At 35.7% G+C, this 18,204-nt stretch overlaps 1 protein-coding gene across 29 annotated transcripts in view; it reads right to left on the reverse strand.

The window, feature by feature from the left end:
- LOC100524885 (glycerophosphodiester phosphodiesterase domain-containing protein 4-like) overlaps positions 1 to 18,204 on the reverse strand; it is a 116,687-nt gene that overhangs the window by 44,214 nt on the left and 54,269 nt on the right. For all 29 annotated transcript variants that reach the window (XR_014814742.1, XR_014814743.1, XR_014814744.1 and 26 more), the window contains one exon: positions 14,352 to 14,508. Coding sequence is in view for 25 of the 29 variants with exons in the window: in XM_084975325.1 (XP_084831451.1) it covers positions 14,352 to 14,508 (157 nt within the window). In the remaining 4 variants the exon portion in view is untranslated. The remainder of the gene's footprint in view (positions 1 to 14,351; positions 14,509 to 18,204) is intronic.

The following is an 18,204-nucleotide window of genomic DNA, read 5'->3' on the forward strand; positions in this document are numbered from 1 at the left end:
GAACTAAGATTTTTAAAATATGAATAAACACTATGAGAACTATCAGCCTTCATTAGGAGAGCCAACATACAGATAATGGGTTTACCAGGACAGAAGGAAAAGGTGGCAGAGTATTTATTTAAAGAAATAATAGCTGAGGACTTCCCAAATTTGGGAAAAGAACTGGATGTTCAAGTCCACAAACCTAATAGATCACCTTACCTCAATGGAAAAAGACCTTCTTCAAGTCACGTTATAATAAAGCTGTCAGGGTCTGTAATAAAGAAACACTCTTCCAGGAAGCCAGGGGAAAAGATTAAATATCCTCCAAAGGAGCACCCATTAGACCCTCAGCAGACTTCTCAGCAGAAACCCCACAGACCAGGAGAATGGAATGACATATTCAAAATACTGAAAGATAATAACTGCTTGCCCAGGATACTCTATCCAACAAAGTTACTCTTTAGATATGAAGAGAAGAAAAGGATTTACCAGTCAAACAAAGCTGAGGGAGTTCCTATCACTAGACCTGCCTTACAACAAATTCCTTAGAAGAAAGGAGCTCTTCTATCTGAAATGAAGAGATGAAAATATACATAGCTCTCAGTAAGGTAATAAAAATACAGAAGCAGAAAACCACAACTCTATTTTAGAATAGGGTGTGAAATTCTAAACTATCACATAAAGGTTAAAGGAAAGAGCACTGCAAATAACTATAGCTTCTACAATGTAGTAACAAACTCACAGAATAAAAGCAGATAATTTCTACAGTGAGAACACAAAAGGGGAGGACAGCACATTAAGTTGCTATGGGCAGGAAAAGGACTATTTAATCTATAAGATGTTTTATGCAAACCTCATGGTAATCAGCAAAGAAAAATCTATAACACAAATAGTAAACATAAAGCAAAACTGAGCACCCAATCATGGAAAACCACCAATTTCTATTTTTATTTAATTTTAAATTATTTTTGCTTTTTAAGGGCCGCACCTGCAGCTTATGTAAGTTCCCAAGTTCGGGGTCGATAGCCCATGCCACAGCCACAGCAACACGGAATCCAAGCCATATCTGCAATGCCAGATCTTTAACCCACTGATTGAACTTGTATCCTCATGGATACTACTTGAGTTCATAACCTGCTAAACCACAATAGGTACTCTGAAAACCACCAATTTTTAAAAGTAGATAATGGAAATCCCTGGTGGCTCAGTTGGTTAAGAATCCAGAATTGTCATTGCTATGCTTGGGTCACTGCTTTAGCCTAGGTTTGAACTCTAACCCAGGGACTTCTGCATGCTCCAGGCATAGCCAAAATAAATAAGTAAATAAAATGTATACAGGAACACAAGAAAAACATAAACAATGGAGATACAAAACAACCAAAAGGCAAATCTGCATTAGTAAGATGTTACATAACAACAATCATCCAAACTATAAGTGGACTGAATTTATCAATCAAAAGGCAGAGAGTGACTGGATGGATTATAAAACTAGGCTGAACTGCATGGTATCTTCCAGGAACTTGTTTCAGCTCTAAAGACACACATGGCCTCAAAGTGAAGGGATGGAAGGTGATACTCTGGGTGAATGGTAACCAAAGAAAGTGTGTGTAGCCACACTTATGTCACACAAATAGACCTCAAGACAAATATGGTAACAAGAGACAAAGAAGGGCATTACATGATGATAAAAAGATCAATACTTCAAGAAGATATAACAAGCATAAATACATATGCTCCCAACATCTGAGAACCAAAACATATTAAGTAAATACTAACATCTTAAGGGAGAAAGAGAATACAATAGTACCGGATTTCAAACCATCACTATCAACAGTGACTAGGTCACCCAGACAGAAAATCAACAAGACAATGTTGGAAATGAATCACGTTTTGGAAGTAACGGACATATTTAATACTAATAGACATATACAGAACATTTTATCCAACACCAGGAGAAAACAAATTCTTCTCAAGGGCACATGGAACATTCTTCTTGACAGATATAATAGGGCCCAAAACAAATATAAATTTAAGAAAACTGAAATCATAGCAAATATCTTCTCTGACCACAAAGATTGGAAATCAGAAATCACCCAGAGAAAATAAATAGATCTACAAATATGTAAAAACTAAACTCACACTACTAAACAATCTATGGGTTAATGAAGAAATCAAAAGGGAAATAAAAAGCCATCTCAAAAAATGGAGAGTTCCTGTTGTGGCTCACTGGGTTAAGAACACGACTAGTATCCATGTTCCATTCTTGGCTTCACTCACTGGGTGAAGGATCCGGCATTGCTGTGAACTGTGGTGTAGGTTGCAGATGTGGCCCAGATCTAGCATTGCTGTGAGCTGTGGGGTAGGCCAGCAACTGCAGCTCCCATTGAACCCCTATCTCCGGGAACTTCCATATGCCTTGGGTGCAGCCCTAAAAACGAAAATGGAAACACAACATAACAAATTTTGTGGGATATAGCAAAAGCAGTACTGAGAGGAAAGCTTATACCAATAAAGACATATGTTAAGAAATCAGAGAACTCTCAAATAAACTACCTAATTTCATAGTTCAGGGAACTAGAAAAAGATGAAAAAGTTAACCCCAAGTAGCAGCAGGAAGCAAACAATAAAAACCGGTGTAGAAGTAAATGAAATAAAGGCCAGAAAAAGAAGAGAAGAGATAAATGAAACTAAAAGATAAACAAAATTGACCAACCTTTAGATAGACTAAGAAAAAAGACTCAAATACATAAAATTAGAAACAAGAGACATTACAACTAATCCTACAGAAGTACACAAACTCAAAAAAGACAACCATGCCATTTATATGCCAACAAATTAAATAACCTAGAAGAAATCGATACATTTCTAGAAATACACCTGTCAAGACTAAATCACTAAGAAATAGAAAATGTGAACATGCCAATAATGAGTTAAAAGATTGAGTCAACAATTAAAAAATCTCCCACACATTATACCCCAGGACCAAATGGCTTCAGTGATGAATTCTACCAAACTTTTTAAAGGACAATTAATACATATCATCCTCACACTTCCAGAATACTGAAGAAGAGTCTATGACAACCTCATTCTCCACTTCCAAACTCTTCCAAATTCATTCAAGACACTTCCAAACTCATTCTACAAAGCTATCATTATCTTGATAACAAAACTGGATAAAGATGCCACGAAAAAGAAAACCATAGACCAATATCAATGATAAATATAGATGTAAAAACTCTCAACAAAATAATAGCAAACTTAATTCAGTAACACATTAAAGGATTGTACATAATGACCAAGTGGGATTTATTGCAGGGATGCAAGGATAGTTTAACCTACACAAATCAATAAATGTAATGCATCACATCAATAAAACGAAAGATAAAAAAAACCACAAGATAATCTCAAAAATGCAGGAAAAGCAATTGATAAAATATAACAGCATTTAATAATAAGAAACCCTTAAGAGATTGATTATAGAAAGAACATACTTTATATAATAAAGGCCATATATGATAAACCCACAGCTAACTTTACACTCAATGGAGAAAAATTGAAAGTGTTTCCTCTAAAAGCAGAAACAAGACGTAGAAGCCCCTCTCAACACTCTTACTCAATATAGTAATGCAAGTCCTAGATAGAGCAATTATACAAAGAAATACATAAATGGTATCTAGATCAAAAAGGAAGAAATAAAATCATTGCTATTTGCTGACAATATGATCTTATTTATGGAAAATTCCAAGATTTGACTGAAAAACTATTGGAATAAATCAATGATTTCAGTAAAGTGGCAGGATACAAAATCAAAACATAATTCAGTTGCATTTCCTTACACTAATGATGACACACTGGAAAAAGAAAAAACTATCTCATTCATAACAACATCAAAAATCATAAAATATTTAGGAATAAATTTAATCAAAGAAGCGAAATACCCATACAAACTTCAAGGCATGGCTGAGAGAAATTGAAGAAGATACAAACAAATGGAAAGACATCCTGTATTATGTATTGGAAGAATTTATATTATTAAAATGGTTATACTACCGCAATCTCCAGATTTAGTGCAATCCTTATCTAGATATCAAAGGCATTTTTCACAGAAATTGAAGAAATCATCCTATAATTTTTATGGAATCTACCCTACGATCCAGCAATCCCACTCCTGGGCATGTATCTAGAAAAATTCGAAAAGATACATGAACCCCGCTGTTCACTGCAGCACTATTTACAACTATTTACAATAGCCAATACATGGAAGCAACCTAAATGTCCACCTACATAGGAATGGATATAGAAGATGTGGTATAGATATACAATGGAATATTATTCAACTACAAAAAGAATGAAATAATGCCATATGTAGCAATATGGATAGAGCTAGAGATTATCATACTAACTGAAGTAAGTCAGACAGAGAAAGACAAATAGCATATGATATCACATATGCGGAATTTTAAAAAAAGATGCAAGAGAATTACAAAACAGAAATAGACTCACAGACTTCAAAACCAAGGATTACCAAAGGGAAACCATAGTGGGAGAGATAAGTTAGAACTTGGGGATTAATATACACATACTACTATATATAAAATAGGTAACTAACAAGGAACTATTGTGTAGCACAGGGAATTCTATTCAATATTCTGTAATAAACCATATGGGAAAAGAATCTGAAAAAGAATGGATATATGTATAACTGATTTACTTTGCTGTATAGTCAAAACTAACACAACATTATATGTCAACTCTATTTCATTAAAATTTCAAACAAAAAATAATTTTTGTGGAACCATAAAAGACCCCAAATAGCAAAATTCTGAGGAAAAAAAGCTGGAGACATTACATTCCTGATTTTAAATTATACTACAAAGCCATGGTAATAAAAACAATATGATATTGGCACAAAAATAGCCACATAGAATAATGTTACAGAATATAAAGCCTAGAATTAAATCCTGGCATATACGGTCAACTAATATTTGACAATAAGACAAGAACACTTACTGGGGAAAGGACAGTCTTTTCAACAAATGGCTCTGGGAAAAGTGGAGAAAAACAAGCAAAACAATTAAATTGGACCCCTATCTCACACTACTCACAAAAATAAACTAGAAATGGAACAAAGGTTGAAACGGAAAAGACCTGCTATGATAAAACTCCTAGAAGGTAGTATACGGAAGAAGCTCATCAATACCAGTCTTGAGAGTGAAATTCTGGAAATTCTTGTTTGCCAATGGGCCAAACAAGAAAAATAAAAATCAACAAATGTAACTACATTAAATTGAAAAGGTTTCATACAGAAAAATAAACAATTAAAAAATGAAAATATAGCCTAAAGAATGGGAAAAAATTTGCAAACCATACATCAAGAAGTTAATATTCAAAATATACAAAGAACTTATACAACTTGATACAAAAATCCAATCAATACAATTAATAACTAAACATACATTGTTCCAAAGAGCTAATCAAAGTAGCCAACAGGCTCATGAAAAGATGTTCAACACCACTATTAATCAGGAAAATGCAGAGTTCCCATTATGGCTCAGTGAGTTAAGAACATGACATAGTCTTCATGAGCTTGTGAGTTTGATCCCTGGCCTCAACTCAGTGGGTTAAGGATCTGGCATTGCTGCAAGTGTAGATCACAGATGTGGCTTAGATCCAACATTGCTGTGGCCGTGGCATAGGCCTGTAGCTGCAGCTCTGATTCAACACTTAGCCTGGTACTTCCATATGCCATGGGTACAGCCATAAAAAGAAAAAAAAAAAAAGGAAAACGCTATTAAAAACCATAATGGGACAGCACCTCACACCTGTCAGAATGACTATCATCAAGAAAACAAGAGATAATAGGTACTGGTGAGGATGTGCTGAAAAGGGGAGCCCTTAAACACTGGTGTTGGGTTGGGATGTAAATGAAAATAGATCTGATTCAGCAATTCCATTTCTGGGTATATACGCCAAAGAAATGAGGAGTTCAATGAGATACATGCACTGCCCATGTTTATCACAGTGTTATTCACCGTGGCCAAGATAATGGAAATAATACAAATTTCTGTCAACAGATGAATGGATTATCTCTTGATCCACTGAAATATTATTCAATAGATATATATACACAACGAAATAATAATCAGCCACGAGAACGGCGACTATCCTGCCATTTGCAACAACATGGATGTACCGTGATTACATTAAGTTAGACAGAGAAAGATAAATATTACATGATATCACTTACACGTAGGATCTAAAAAAGTCAAACCTGTTAAAAAAAAAAAAGAGTAATATGACAGTTACCAGGGGGTGCAGAAGTGGAGGGATAACAGTGACAGTGTTTAAGGATTCAACCTTGCAGCAAGTACTAAATAAGCCATGGAGGAGTTCCCATCGTGGCGCAGTGGTTAACGAATCTGACTGGGAGCCAGGAGGTTGCGGGTTCGGTCCCTGCCCTTGCTCAGTGGGTTAACGACCCGGCGTTGCCATGAGCTGTGGTGTAGGTTGCAGACGCGGCTCGGATCCCACGTTGCTGTGGCTCTGGCTAGGCTGGTGGCTACAGCTCTGATTTGACCTCTCACCTGGGAAGCTCCATATGCCGCGGGAGCGGCCCAAGAAATAGCAAAAAAAAAAAAAAAAAAAAAAAAAAGACACAAAAAATAAAATAAAATAAGCCATGGAGATCTAATGCACAGTATATTGGATATTGATAATAATCATACTATAAATGTGTTAAGTGATAAATAACATTACAATAAAAACCATTTTACAATATATGTGTATCTAAATAACAGGCTATACACATTAAATTCACACATTATGTTAGATTTATCCAAAAAGAAAAAAATTTTAATTTTTAATTTTTTAATTTTAATTTTCTTTTTTAAAGAAAAATATTGGGAAAATTCAGATACTTTTTTTTTTTTTTTTTTTAAGTGCTGCACCTGTGACATATGGCATGGATGTTTCCAGGCTAGGTGTTGAATTTGGGCTACAGCTGCTGGCCTGCCCCACAGCCACAGCAATGCATGATCTGAGACGCACCTGCGAACCACACCACAGCTCATGGCAATGCTGGATTCTTGACTCACTGAACAAGGCCAGCAACAGAACTTGCATCCTCATGGATACTAGTCGGATTTGTTTCCACTGTACCACTATGGGAACTCCCAGATATATTTTTGTTGATATCTAGGTTAATTCCATTTTGGACAGGGAACACACTTGGTACAATTTCTATTCTTTTAAATTTGTCAAGATTTGTTTCATGACCTAGAATATAGTCTATTTTCTAAATATTTGTTATTTTTTCAATTTGTCCTTCAACTACTGAAAAAGGTGTTTAAATGTGTAATTGTGGAGTCTTCTATTTCTTCTTTAGGTTCTGTCATATTTGCTTCATGTAAGTTGAAGTTGGATTGTCCAATGCATACACATCTAGGGCTTTTATGCCTTCTTGATGAACTGACCCCTTTACAATTATGAATGTCCTTCTTTATCACCAATAAGTTTTTCTTTTAGTGAAGTTCACTTTTACAGATATTAAGACAGCCACTCCAGACTTCATTTGATTAGTATTTGTATGGTATAGCCTTTATATTATTTTACCTTTAATCTGTAAAAACAGATTAAAATAATGTATTTGTTATAGTTGAAATGGGCTTCTTATAAACATCATGAAATTGAATTTTTTTCTACACTCATGGCATATGGAAGTTCCCTGGCCAGGGATCTAATCTGAGCCACAGCTGCAATCTCTACCATAGCTGCAGCAATGCCAGATCCCTAACCCACTGTGCCGGGCCAGGGATCAAATCTACACCTCTGCAATGACCTGAGCAGCTACAGTCAGATCCTTACAGCAAACAGTCAGACAACATCGGTTTAAAACAGAATCAGAGTGTATTAAAGAAATATTCAATTTGGAGTTCCTGTTTTCAGTTTCTTTGATTTTAGCCCTACTAATGGATGAATAGAGGTATTACATCATGGTTTTAATTTGCATTTCCTAGTGACCAATGATATTGAAAATCTTTTCCTGGGTTTATTTGCTATTTTGTAACTCAGCTGATGGCAGAATACACATTCCTTTCATGTGCACTTGGAACAATATGCCATATTCTGAACTATAAAATGAATCTTAATAAGTATGAAAGAACAGAAATCATACAAAGTATGCAATCACATCAGAACATAATTAACTAGAAATCAATAAGACAACTGAAAAATGCACAATCATTTGGAAATTTGAAAAAAAAATTCAAAATAACCCATGAGTCAAGGAATAAGTCTCCAGGAAATTTAAAAATATTTTGAACTAAATAAAAGCTAAAATGCAATACATCAAAATCTAAGAGATGCAGTTGAAGCAGTGTTTAGAGGTAAATGTATGGTATTACCTCTTTATAATGGAAAGAAAAAAAGATCTAGAATAACAAACTTAAATTTTCACTTTAGGAAACTAGAAAAAAGATAAAATCAAACCCCAAAGCAAACAAAAGAACAAAAATAATAAAGATTTGAGCAGAAAGTAATGAAATCATATACTGTTTCTCTGATAAGATCAATACAATTGATAAATCTTTAGTGGAGGGGAGAGAACTACAAATTATGATAATCAAGAGTAAAAAATGGAATATAACCATTGGCTTAAAGTCATTAAAAGGATAAGAAAAAATGTTATGAACAATATTATATGCATTAATTCAAGAACTTAGGTGATAGAGAGCAACTCCTAGAAATATACAAACTACTAACAATCACTGAAGAATTTCTAATTTCAGACAGCATAATTTTTCAGGTCTAGAAATTTTATTGTTGTTTTTAAATCTCACATACTCTCTTACTGTCATCATGTTATTTTCCTTTAAATGCTTGATATATTTGTGATAGATTTGAAAAGTCCCCTTCTCTTAATTCTTTTAGCTCTACCTTTTCTGTTTTTTTTTTTTTTTTTTTTTTGTCTTTTGTCTGTTGTTGTTGTTGTTGTTGCTATTTCTTGGGCTGCTCCCACGGCATATGGAGGTTCCCAGGTTAGGGGTCGAATCGGAGCTGTAGCCACCAGCCTACGCCAGAGCCACAGCAATGCGGGATCCGAGCCGCGTCTGCAACCTACACCACAGCTCACGGCAACGCCGGGTCGTTAACCCACTGAGCAAGGGCAGGGACCGAACCCGCAACCTCATGGTTCCTAGTCGGATTCGTTAACCACTGAGCCACGACGGGAACTCCTTGTTTTTTTTTTAAATGAGTAGGCTTTTCTCCTGATTTTAAGGCATATTTTCTTGCTTCTTTGTATTCCAAGTAATTTTATTATTGGATCTTGGAGACTGATTATTGATGCTGTTATTTTTTTTAAAGTGCAGCAATCCTTTTGGCAGATGTTTACGTTACTAGCAAATTAACTGGTTATTTTTTGGAGTGGATCTAAAATAGCCTTTAACCTAGGGTTTGTTCAGCCCAATTACTGAGGTGAACAAACAAACTCTTCCAATATTGCTAGTTAGAATTTGAGTACATTCCAGAACCCTGTGAGCTCAGATGGTTCAGCGTCCCAGTAGTACTTGGCCCAGTCTGGGGACCTTCGCCCTATTTGTGAGCTTAGCAGCAACACACTCAGGCAGAAACCCTATGAAGATTTCTGGAGACCTCTTTCACTTTTGATCTTCTTCCCTCAAAATTCTATCCACCTTGGTCTCCACAAGATCCCATCTTTCTCTCCTCAATTCCACAAGATATCCATGCTTTGCTTAGGTTTCTCCTGCCGTGTGATAGATTCATAACATTCTCCTATTATTTCTTTCACTCATGGATCACATTTCTTCACTGACTGTTCTCTCGTATCTGAGAATGATGGTTTCATTTATTGCGTCTGGTTTTCTAGTTGTTTATGGCAGGAGGACATGTCCAGCACCTATAAATTGTCATGGCCAGCAGTAAAAATGTCCATGCTTCATCTAGAGCTCAACACTGTATTAAACCCTCAATGGGGTAGGAATTGTAAACGATAAAAAGAGAACCTTTACCTTCCCAGCACATACAATGTAGGTAAAATAATGATATAAATATGTTGCAGACTTTGATTTTTTTTAAAGTCTCAAAAAAAAATGAATTAGAAGTACTGGGAAAGCTATTAATGTTTTCAATGCCATAATATGTTCTTACCCTTAAGGGAAACAGACCAAATCCTTTAAAAATAGTTATGTAGTATACTCTTCTAATAGTGTATTTTATTTTCCTTTTAAAACTGTTGTTTACTATAATAAATTAACCAAATGAATTCAGTTTAATTATCATGTGGTTTCTGCTCTATTCCCATGTTTTAAGGTTTTTTCTATAAGATATAGATCAGAAATTGGAAAGGCTAGACTGCAAATCTTGTTTAAAAGGACTAAAAATATACTCTCTTGTCTACTGATATGACAGAAAGAAACTCATGAAAACAGGTTTCCTAATCTAAGTTGACAATGCCATCTCAATTAGATACAATTCATCTGTATGAAGGGAATGAATCAGAATTGCCACAATTAAATTTTAGAGCAGGAGCAAACTTTGTGGAAGCACACTGATAACCTCAGATATAGCAGGACATCAACTATGCCGGATTCAATGAACTGATTAGGGCAACCTAATTATTTTATTAATTTTGGAATTTTGTTTGTATTTTTTTAACACTCTATTTTCTGATGGGAATTTAAGAAAACCCATTCTCTAATTCTTAAGATTGTGCCAAACATTCTTTGAATTTAGTATCTTGTTCTTACTACTCCTCAGAATTCAGGTACAAGTACTTTTTACTAAGTTATTAAGTTTCGTGGCATGCAGTCATTTACATAAGTTGAATAAAAATCTGTCCTCCTTTTACCTGAAATACAATTGGACAAATTGTGTAATCAAGGCCATATCTGAAGGACCATATTTGAGAATACATTTCATTCAATCCGATATGACGAGCCCTCAGTCACAGAGGTAATTTGTATTTGGAACCGACATCTAGGAGGCTTCCTAGACAAACCAAGTAGCCTCCACGGTTATATACTGTCCTACATTATTCCCAGTAGCAAGAAGGGTCACTGACTAGCAGGAAAAGGAGAGAGGAATTTGCCCACCTTTGTAGATACGCATGTGAAACCTGGTCCAAATGAACTTATTTTTAAAATGGCGACAAAAAGAGCTCTGGAATGATAGGGACTATTTAAAATTCTAGAGTCCTTACAAACTCTCCAGACAGAATGCATTTAATGGCCTTAGAAGTTGTTTAACACAATTTGACTCTAGATTTGCTGATTATACAACAAAGAACCTTATATGTATTAATCGATTCTATTTTCACTGCATTGATGTCAATTGATAAAGCCAAATAATAAAAATATCACAATGAGACCAGCCTCTACATAATTTACAGATTTATTTATGACCACAAGGAGAGACTTAAATTATTTAAAACTTAGAAATAAGGCAAAAGGTGACTGCTGGAGCTTGTAATATCATGGTAAGCACATGGTTTAACAAGCACACCTAAGGTTAATCTGACTCTGAGGGGAATGTTCCTTACTCTTTTTTTTTTTTTGTCTTTTTAGGGCCACACACACAGCATACGGAAGTTCCCAGGCTAGGGGTCGAATTGGACCTGTAGCCACTGGGCTACGCCACAGCCACTGCAATGCCAGATCCGAGCTGCATCTGTGACCTACCCCACAGGTCACGGCAACTCTGGATCCTTTAACCTACTGAGCGAGGCCAGGGATTGAACACGCATCCTCATGGATACTAATTGGGTTTGTTACCGCAGAGCCACAACAGGAGCTCCCAAATGTTCCTTACTTTGAATCACTATTTACTATTGATTAGGGTTAGACTATATAAAGTTAGGTGTTGGCCTGTAGAAAACTGATAAAAGTGGAAAGGATTTTTGTCCAGTAGAGGTAGGAATGAATTTTGATAGAGAAGACAACTCCAAAGGTAGAAGTTATAATAGCAAATATTATACAGTATATGAACTGAATTAACATATAAGGTTTGCATTCAATTTAGTAACGTAAGTTCAGCAATTTCTTTGTTGCACTAAATACTTGCATGTTGACTTCTCACTTTTCTTTTGAGTGGGTTTTGTGCTAAATAAAACTCATACTCTGCTCACAATGTGCGTGAGAATTATATATTTGTGAAAATTTGAGGTTTTCACTTTCACAAAAGGATATAAAAATGTTCCACAGAAATGCTGGTTTTGCTGGGGAAGCAAGAACTCAGCTAAGTTGCCAGGGACAATGCCCAAAACTTTTGTATCCCTTTTTATTTAATTATCAATCAGAGTAACTACTTAATTTTCACAAGTAACCTCAAGAATAACAAACATACTAACAAATAATCATCAACTCACCACCATCACTGATCCATAATTATACCCATCCAAATGAAGAGCAACCTGCAATAATTTTCCCAAATAAAACCATTTTCTTCGCTAGGAAAGTTATCCGAACATCCAAATCTTTTAAATCATGTGCCCACACCACTTGGACCACCTCTGACCACACATCATGAAAGCTCTGCAATCAAACCTAAAAATAAAGCCTCCTAGGTGACCATATTTGAATCCAAAATTTCAGGATACTCCTCAGTAGCCAGAGTAATAACATAACCAAACACTGCAAAGTAAACCACCTAAATATGCTAAAACAAAACTAAAAAAACCCACAAAAACTTACTACAATAACACAGTCTACCCCACCACTTGCAATAAGTAAGACTTTTGGAACCATATGTTACATGTTGGATACTAACAGCCTTTCCATCTGGAAAACACATTTGCCAAAACATTACCTATAACTAACTAATCCAATATATACATTCTAATGAACCATCTCTGATTTGTATGTATCTATTTATTCCTGTATGATGAGACTTACATATAGAGCCTACCCATACACAGAAACCTGGAATATCAGATTGATCCCATTATTTTCACACACAGAAAGAGCCATTTATAAGCTATGTACTCTTATGAGAATAAGTATTCTGAGGCAATACAGTAAGTACAAGTCAACGTTTAGTTATCCCTTAGGTTAACATTAGTTAATAAAATGAATTTGAAGTGGATAAATCTATCTTTACATAATTCTTTACTTGTCATTATTTTAACATGAAAAAGGATCGAATCAGTCCTCTAACATCAAATATAGATAAAATTCCATTCCACTCTTAGTAGATAAGGTAGTTAGATTTACACAATTACCTGATAAGAGAGCTATTATTACACCTGACCCCCAACCATAGGTGCTGGCAATATGAATGCCTGCTGTCTGCCCTGCTCTTATTTTTTTTTTTTTTTGGCCACCCCCCTGGTATATGGAAGTTCCTAGGCCAGGGATCAAATCCATCCTGCAGCTGTGACCTACGCCACAGCTGTTGCAATGCTGGATCCTAACCCACAACACCACAGTGAGAACTCCCTTGCTCAGATGTTTATTGTCAAAATCAAAGGCTCAAAATGAACATTACTAACTGATAACATCTAGGTCACATGGATTCCCTCTAGACATATGATAACCTGGAAAACGTAAGTTGTAATGTTTTCTTTCATCTATTTCAAGAAGGCAGACTTGACTTTTATAACATGCAAATCTGAGCTTTTGTCTCACCCACTCTAAAATACTCAGGATAATTACAAACTTTTAAAATTGTTATTTGGAGTTCCCGTCGTGGCGCAGTGGTTAACGAATCTGACTAGGAACCATGAGGTTGCGGGTTCGGTCCCTGCCCTTGCTCAGTGGGTTAACGATCCGGCGTTGCCATGAGCTGTGGTGTAGGTCGCAGATGCGGCTCGGATCTTGCGTTGCTGTGGCTCTGGCGTAGGCTGGCAGCTACAGTTCTGATTGGACCCCTAGCCTGGGAACCTCCATATGCCGAGGGAGCAGCCCAAGAAATGGCAAAAAAAAGACAAAAAAATAAAAAAATAAAAATAAAAAAAATAAAATTGTTATTTAAGCAATGCTGTAATCTCCTCATAACATTTCCATGATTCTTCTTCCAATCTATCTCCCATTTCCTCCCTACCCCTTTTGCCTCTCTTTTTTTCATCCTTTCTTTCCTTCTTACACACACACACACACCATATCCTCTCTTATTCCAGTGTACTGTAATCTCTGAAACAAACCACTATCATTGCCCACCGTTCCCCTTAGCAACAATCTTCTTCCAGCTCAAATGAGAGCTTTGCATGAAGTGTTTTCCAGCTCTCTCAGGAAGAACCACTCACACTTGCATCAAAATTTCACTGTACACAGTGTATTTATCTCTAGGAGCAGCACATGGCATTGTAAAAGAGAGAGATTCAATGAAGGTTTTTTGACCTAGGGAATGTGTCTTACCCATGAATGAGAAAACCATTTGCCTGCATTCAGAGTCGACAGGAAATACCAACCAAAAAAGCCAGGGTGCTTGAGGGAGGCATTTGGCAGGACCTCCCTGATATTGGTTGTTCTTCTCAGGTCATAATCATGCATGAGAAAAGGTACTCTATCCATACTGCAGATAGAAGGGGGAAAATAGAAGAAGGGGTGAATAGGCTGAATGCACTCACCTTGGCAGGTAGGGTTCTCAGAAATCACATCACGATCAGGAATCTTGCTAGGGTTCCTTACTTCCTCCCAAATCCTAGCAAAGGACTAAGGACCAGTAATTTAGACTTGATTTCAATGTTTTTCTGCCCTTGGGGTCAATCTTTTGTGGTGTGTAATAATCATATTATTTGTGGTGAAAGAGTAGCTTCCCTATCCATAGACTTTTTAGAATGAAGAAGAAAGTAGGTACAATAGTGACCTGAGAGTAAGGTGAGTGGAATGGGGATGACCAGGCTCTGTGGTTCCCAGAGCCATACTAAACAGGCACACAGACAATCTTCCCATGTTGCTCTGACTCATTTTCCATCCAGACACCTTCCCTGAGTCTATCTGGCTTTAGACTCTTCACATCAGATAGTATTATTGGAAAAGTTCTTGGTTCTGTTTTTTGCTGTTTACCTTGAAACATCTCTGCTTTTAAGAAAATTTCTCCTTCTTTCTCATTAAAATACCTATGAAGACAACTCCATAATGAGAATGGGGGAGTAAAAGGGTTGAAACTTGGCCTCTGCCCAACTAGAAAACTGGACAAAATAGGGAAATACATTTTTCAGTCTATGGACAATGGGAAGCACAGCATGATGGGCTTGGAGACAAGGCAAAAAAATGAAATAGTCTCTAGCATTACTCCTTATAGGTGAATACTTGACTGTAGCACTAGGAGAAAAAACCTAAAAGGGACCCAGCTATTTTACTGAAATGAACAGAAAGATATTAGATGAAGGAGAGGTCAAGGCAGCTAGGATCTGTGAATTAGAGTTCCACAGAGGATTAAGCTATGCCAAAAAAAGATACCAAAGACATATGTAAAGAGTTCCCTTGAGGAGTTCCCTTTGTGGCACAGTGGTTAACGAATCTGACTAGGAACCATGAGGTTGCAGGTTTGATCCCTGGCCTTGCTCAGTGGGTTAAGGATCCAGCATTGTCATGAGCTGTGGTGTAGGTTGCAGACGTGGCTCGGATCCCACGTTACTGTGGCTGTGGCGTATGCCAGCGGCTACAGCTCCAATTAGACCCCTAGCTTGGGAACCTCCATATGCTGCAGGAGTGGTCCTAGAAAAGGTAAAAAGACAAAAAAAAAAAAAAGAGTCCCCTTGAATGTATGGCTAAATATCAATGTGTATCCTTGCAGAGAAAACTCTATGACACATGCTAACAACAACCTTGAGGAAAAGAAAAATTACCAGAAAGTTCTAAGACAATTTGGAGAGCTCACATTGGGGTATGAATCATCAAGTTCCACCCAGTGAGGGTGGAGAGACCTCAATAATTATGCAGACATTCTCTAGAGACTCCAGAGGGCCACATCTTTGGAACGAGGATAATTGAGAACTAGAGCGACTTTAGAGCCTCCATTAAAGAGCTTAAAAACAAGCCTCCAAAGAATTGAACTAATCTTCAATTAAATTAACTGCCTGCTAGACAAAGTCTAAAATTCTTTCACAGCATGGTAAAATCACAATGTCCAGCATGTGAACAAAATTTACCAGACAGGTAAAGAAGCTGGAAAATGTAGCCATAAGCAGGAGAAATTATTCAATAATGACAAACTTGGAAGTGAAATAGATGATAGAATTAATAAGGATATTAAATTATGTAAAACATAAAAATAAATGATGTATAAAACAGATATAAACGAAAACATGAACATAATGAAGACAATTGAAATGAAAATTTCACTGAAATTATCAGATTAGCTATTATATATTATATAAAATTAGTGAATTTGAAGAATCAGGAACATAATTTATTCAAATGAATTGTGACACAATATCAAGCAGTATTGTATGTATGTGATTGGAGTCCTAAGAGGAGAGGAGGAACAAAAGAAAAATCTGAGAAAATGAAGGTAAAAATATCTTCAAAATTTCATAAAAACTATGTACCAATATATCCAAGAATACCAGTGAATACCAAGAAGGATAAATATAAGAGTACACATACACATACCCACATTAAAGATTATTGTAATACAATCTGTTGAGTTTTTAATTCCCCAAAACACAAGGCATAAAATAATAGGAAAGTACAGCCCATTCAAAGGAAAAAAATAAATCAACAGAAACTCCCTGAAAAAGAGCTGATGTGAGATATACTAGACAAAGACTTTAAAACAATAATATTAAAGATACTTAAAAAACTAAAGGACAATATGGATAAAGTCAAGAAATCAGTATATGAACAAAAGGGAAATATAATAAATACATAAAAACCTAAAAAGAAATAAGAAAAAAATTCTGGAGCTAAAATGTACAAGAACTAAACAAAAAACTAGAGGGATTTAAAGGCAAATTTAACCACGCAGGAGAATCAATGAACTTGAAGATAGAACAATATAAGTCATTGAATCTGAGGACAGAATTTAAATAGACTGTTGAAAAATGAGCAGAGTCTAAGGTACCCCTTACACCAATCAAAGTATAAAAACATACTACAACATCCCCTATGAACAGTGATGCAAAAATCCTTAACAAAATACCATCAAATAGAATTCAGCAGTCTATTAGTAGGGTTATAAACCATGATCAAGTGGTATTTATTCTAAAATGCAAGAATGGTTTGACATACCAAAATCCATCAATGTGATGTAGCATATTAATAAAATGAAGAAGGGAGTTCCCTGGTGGCTTAGCAGTTAAGGATCTGGTATTGTCTCTGCTGTGGCTCTGGTCATTGCTCTAGCATGGGTTTGATCCCTGGCCTGGGAACTTCCACGTGTTGTAGAACTTTTGGCAAAGCCAAAAAAAAAAAAAAAAAAAGAATGAAGAGTTAAAAAACACATGATCATTTCAATTGATACAGAAAAAGTATTTGACAAAATTCAACACCCTTTCATGATAAAAACTCTAAACAGATTAGAAATAGACGGAAACTACCCTTACATAATCAATGACATAACATGAAAACCCCAGAACACTGTATTCAATGGTGAAAGACTGAAAGCTTCTTCTCTAAGATTAGGAACAAAGCAGGAATGTCTGCTTTTGCAACTTCTATTCATAGTAGTCCTGGAATTTCTGGCCAGAGAAATTAGGCAACATATGGAAATAAAAACATCCAGACTGGAATTGAAGACATAAAATTACCTCTGTTTTTATTATCTTATATATAGAAAATCCTAAAATTAAACATATAAAACAAAACCAATAAAAGAATTAAGTAAAGCAGCATATGAAGTCAACACACAAACATTAGCTGCATTTCTACACACTAAGATTGAACAATCTGAAAAGGAAGTTACTAAATCAATTGCATTATCTTCCATTTAACAAAATAACACTGAAGAGTTAACTTAACCAAGGAGGTGAAAGACTTATACACTGAAATCTAGAAAATATTGCTGAAATAAATGAAGATATTCATGTATGGAGACACATCCCAAGTTCATGAAATGGAAGACGTAACATTGTTAAGAATGTCAATGCTATCCAAAGCAATCTGCAGATTCAATGTAATCACTAACAAAATCTCAACGACTTTTTTGGAAGAAATAAAAAAACTCATTCTAAAAATTCATATGGAATCATAAGGGATCTCAAATTGCTAAAGCAATCCTGAAAAATAAGAACAAAACTATGGGACTTGCATTTTCTGATTTCAA

Source organism: Sus scrofa, chromosome 9 (assembly GCF_054392235.1).
Source record: "Sus scrofa isolate SSC_HxYL_T2T_F1_AM1 chromosome 9, Sscrofa_HxYL_maternal_Yorkshire_Landrace_v2.0, whole genome shotgun sequence".
Lineage (NCBI taxonomy): Eukaryota > Metazoa > Chordata > Mammalia > Artiodactyla > Suidae > Sus > Sus scrofa.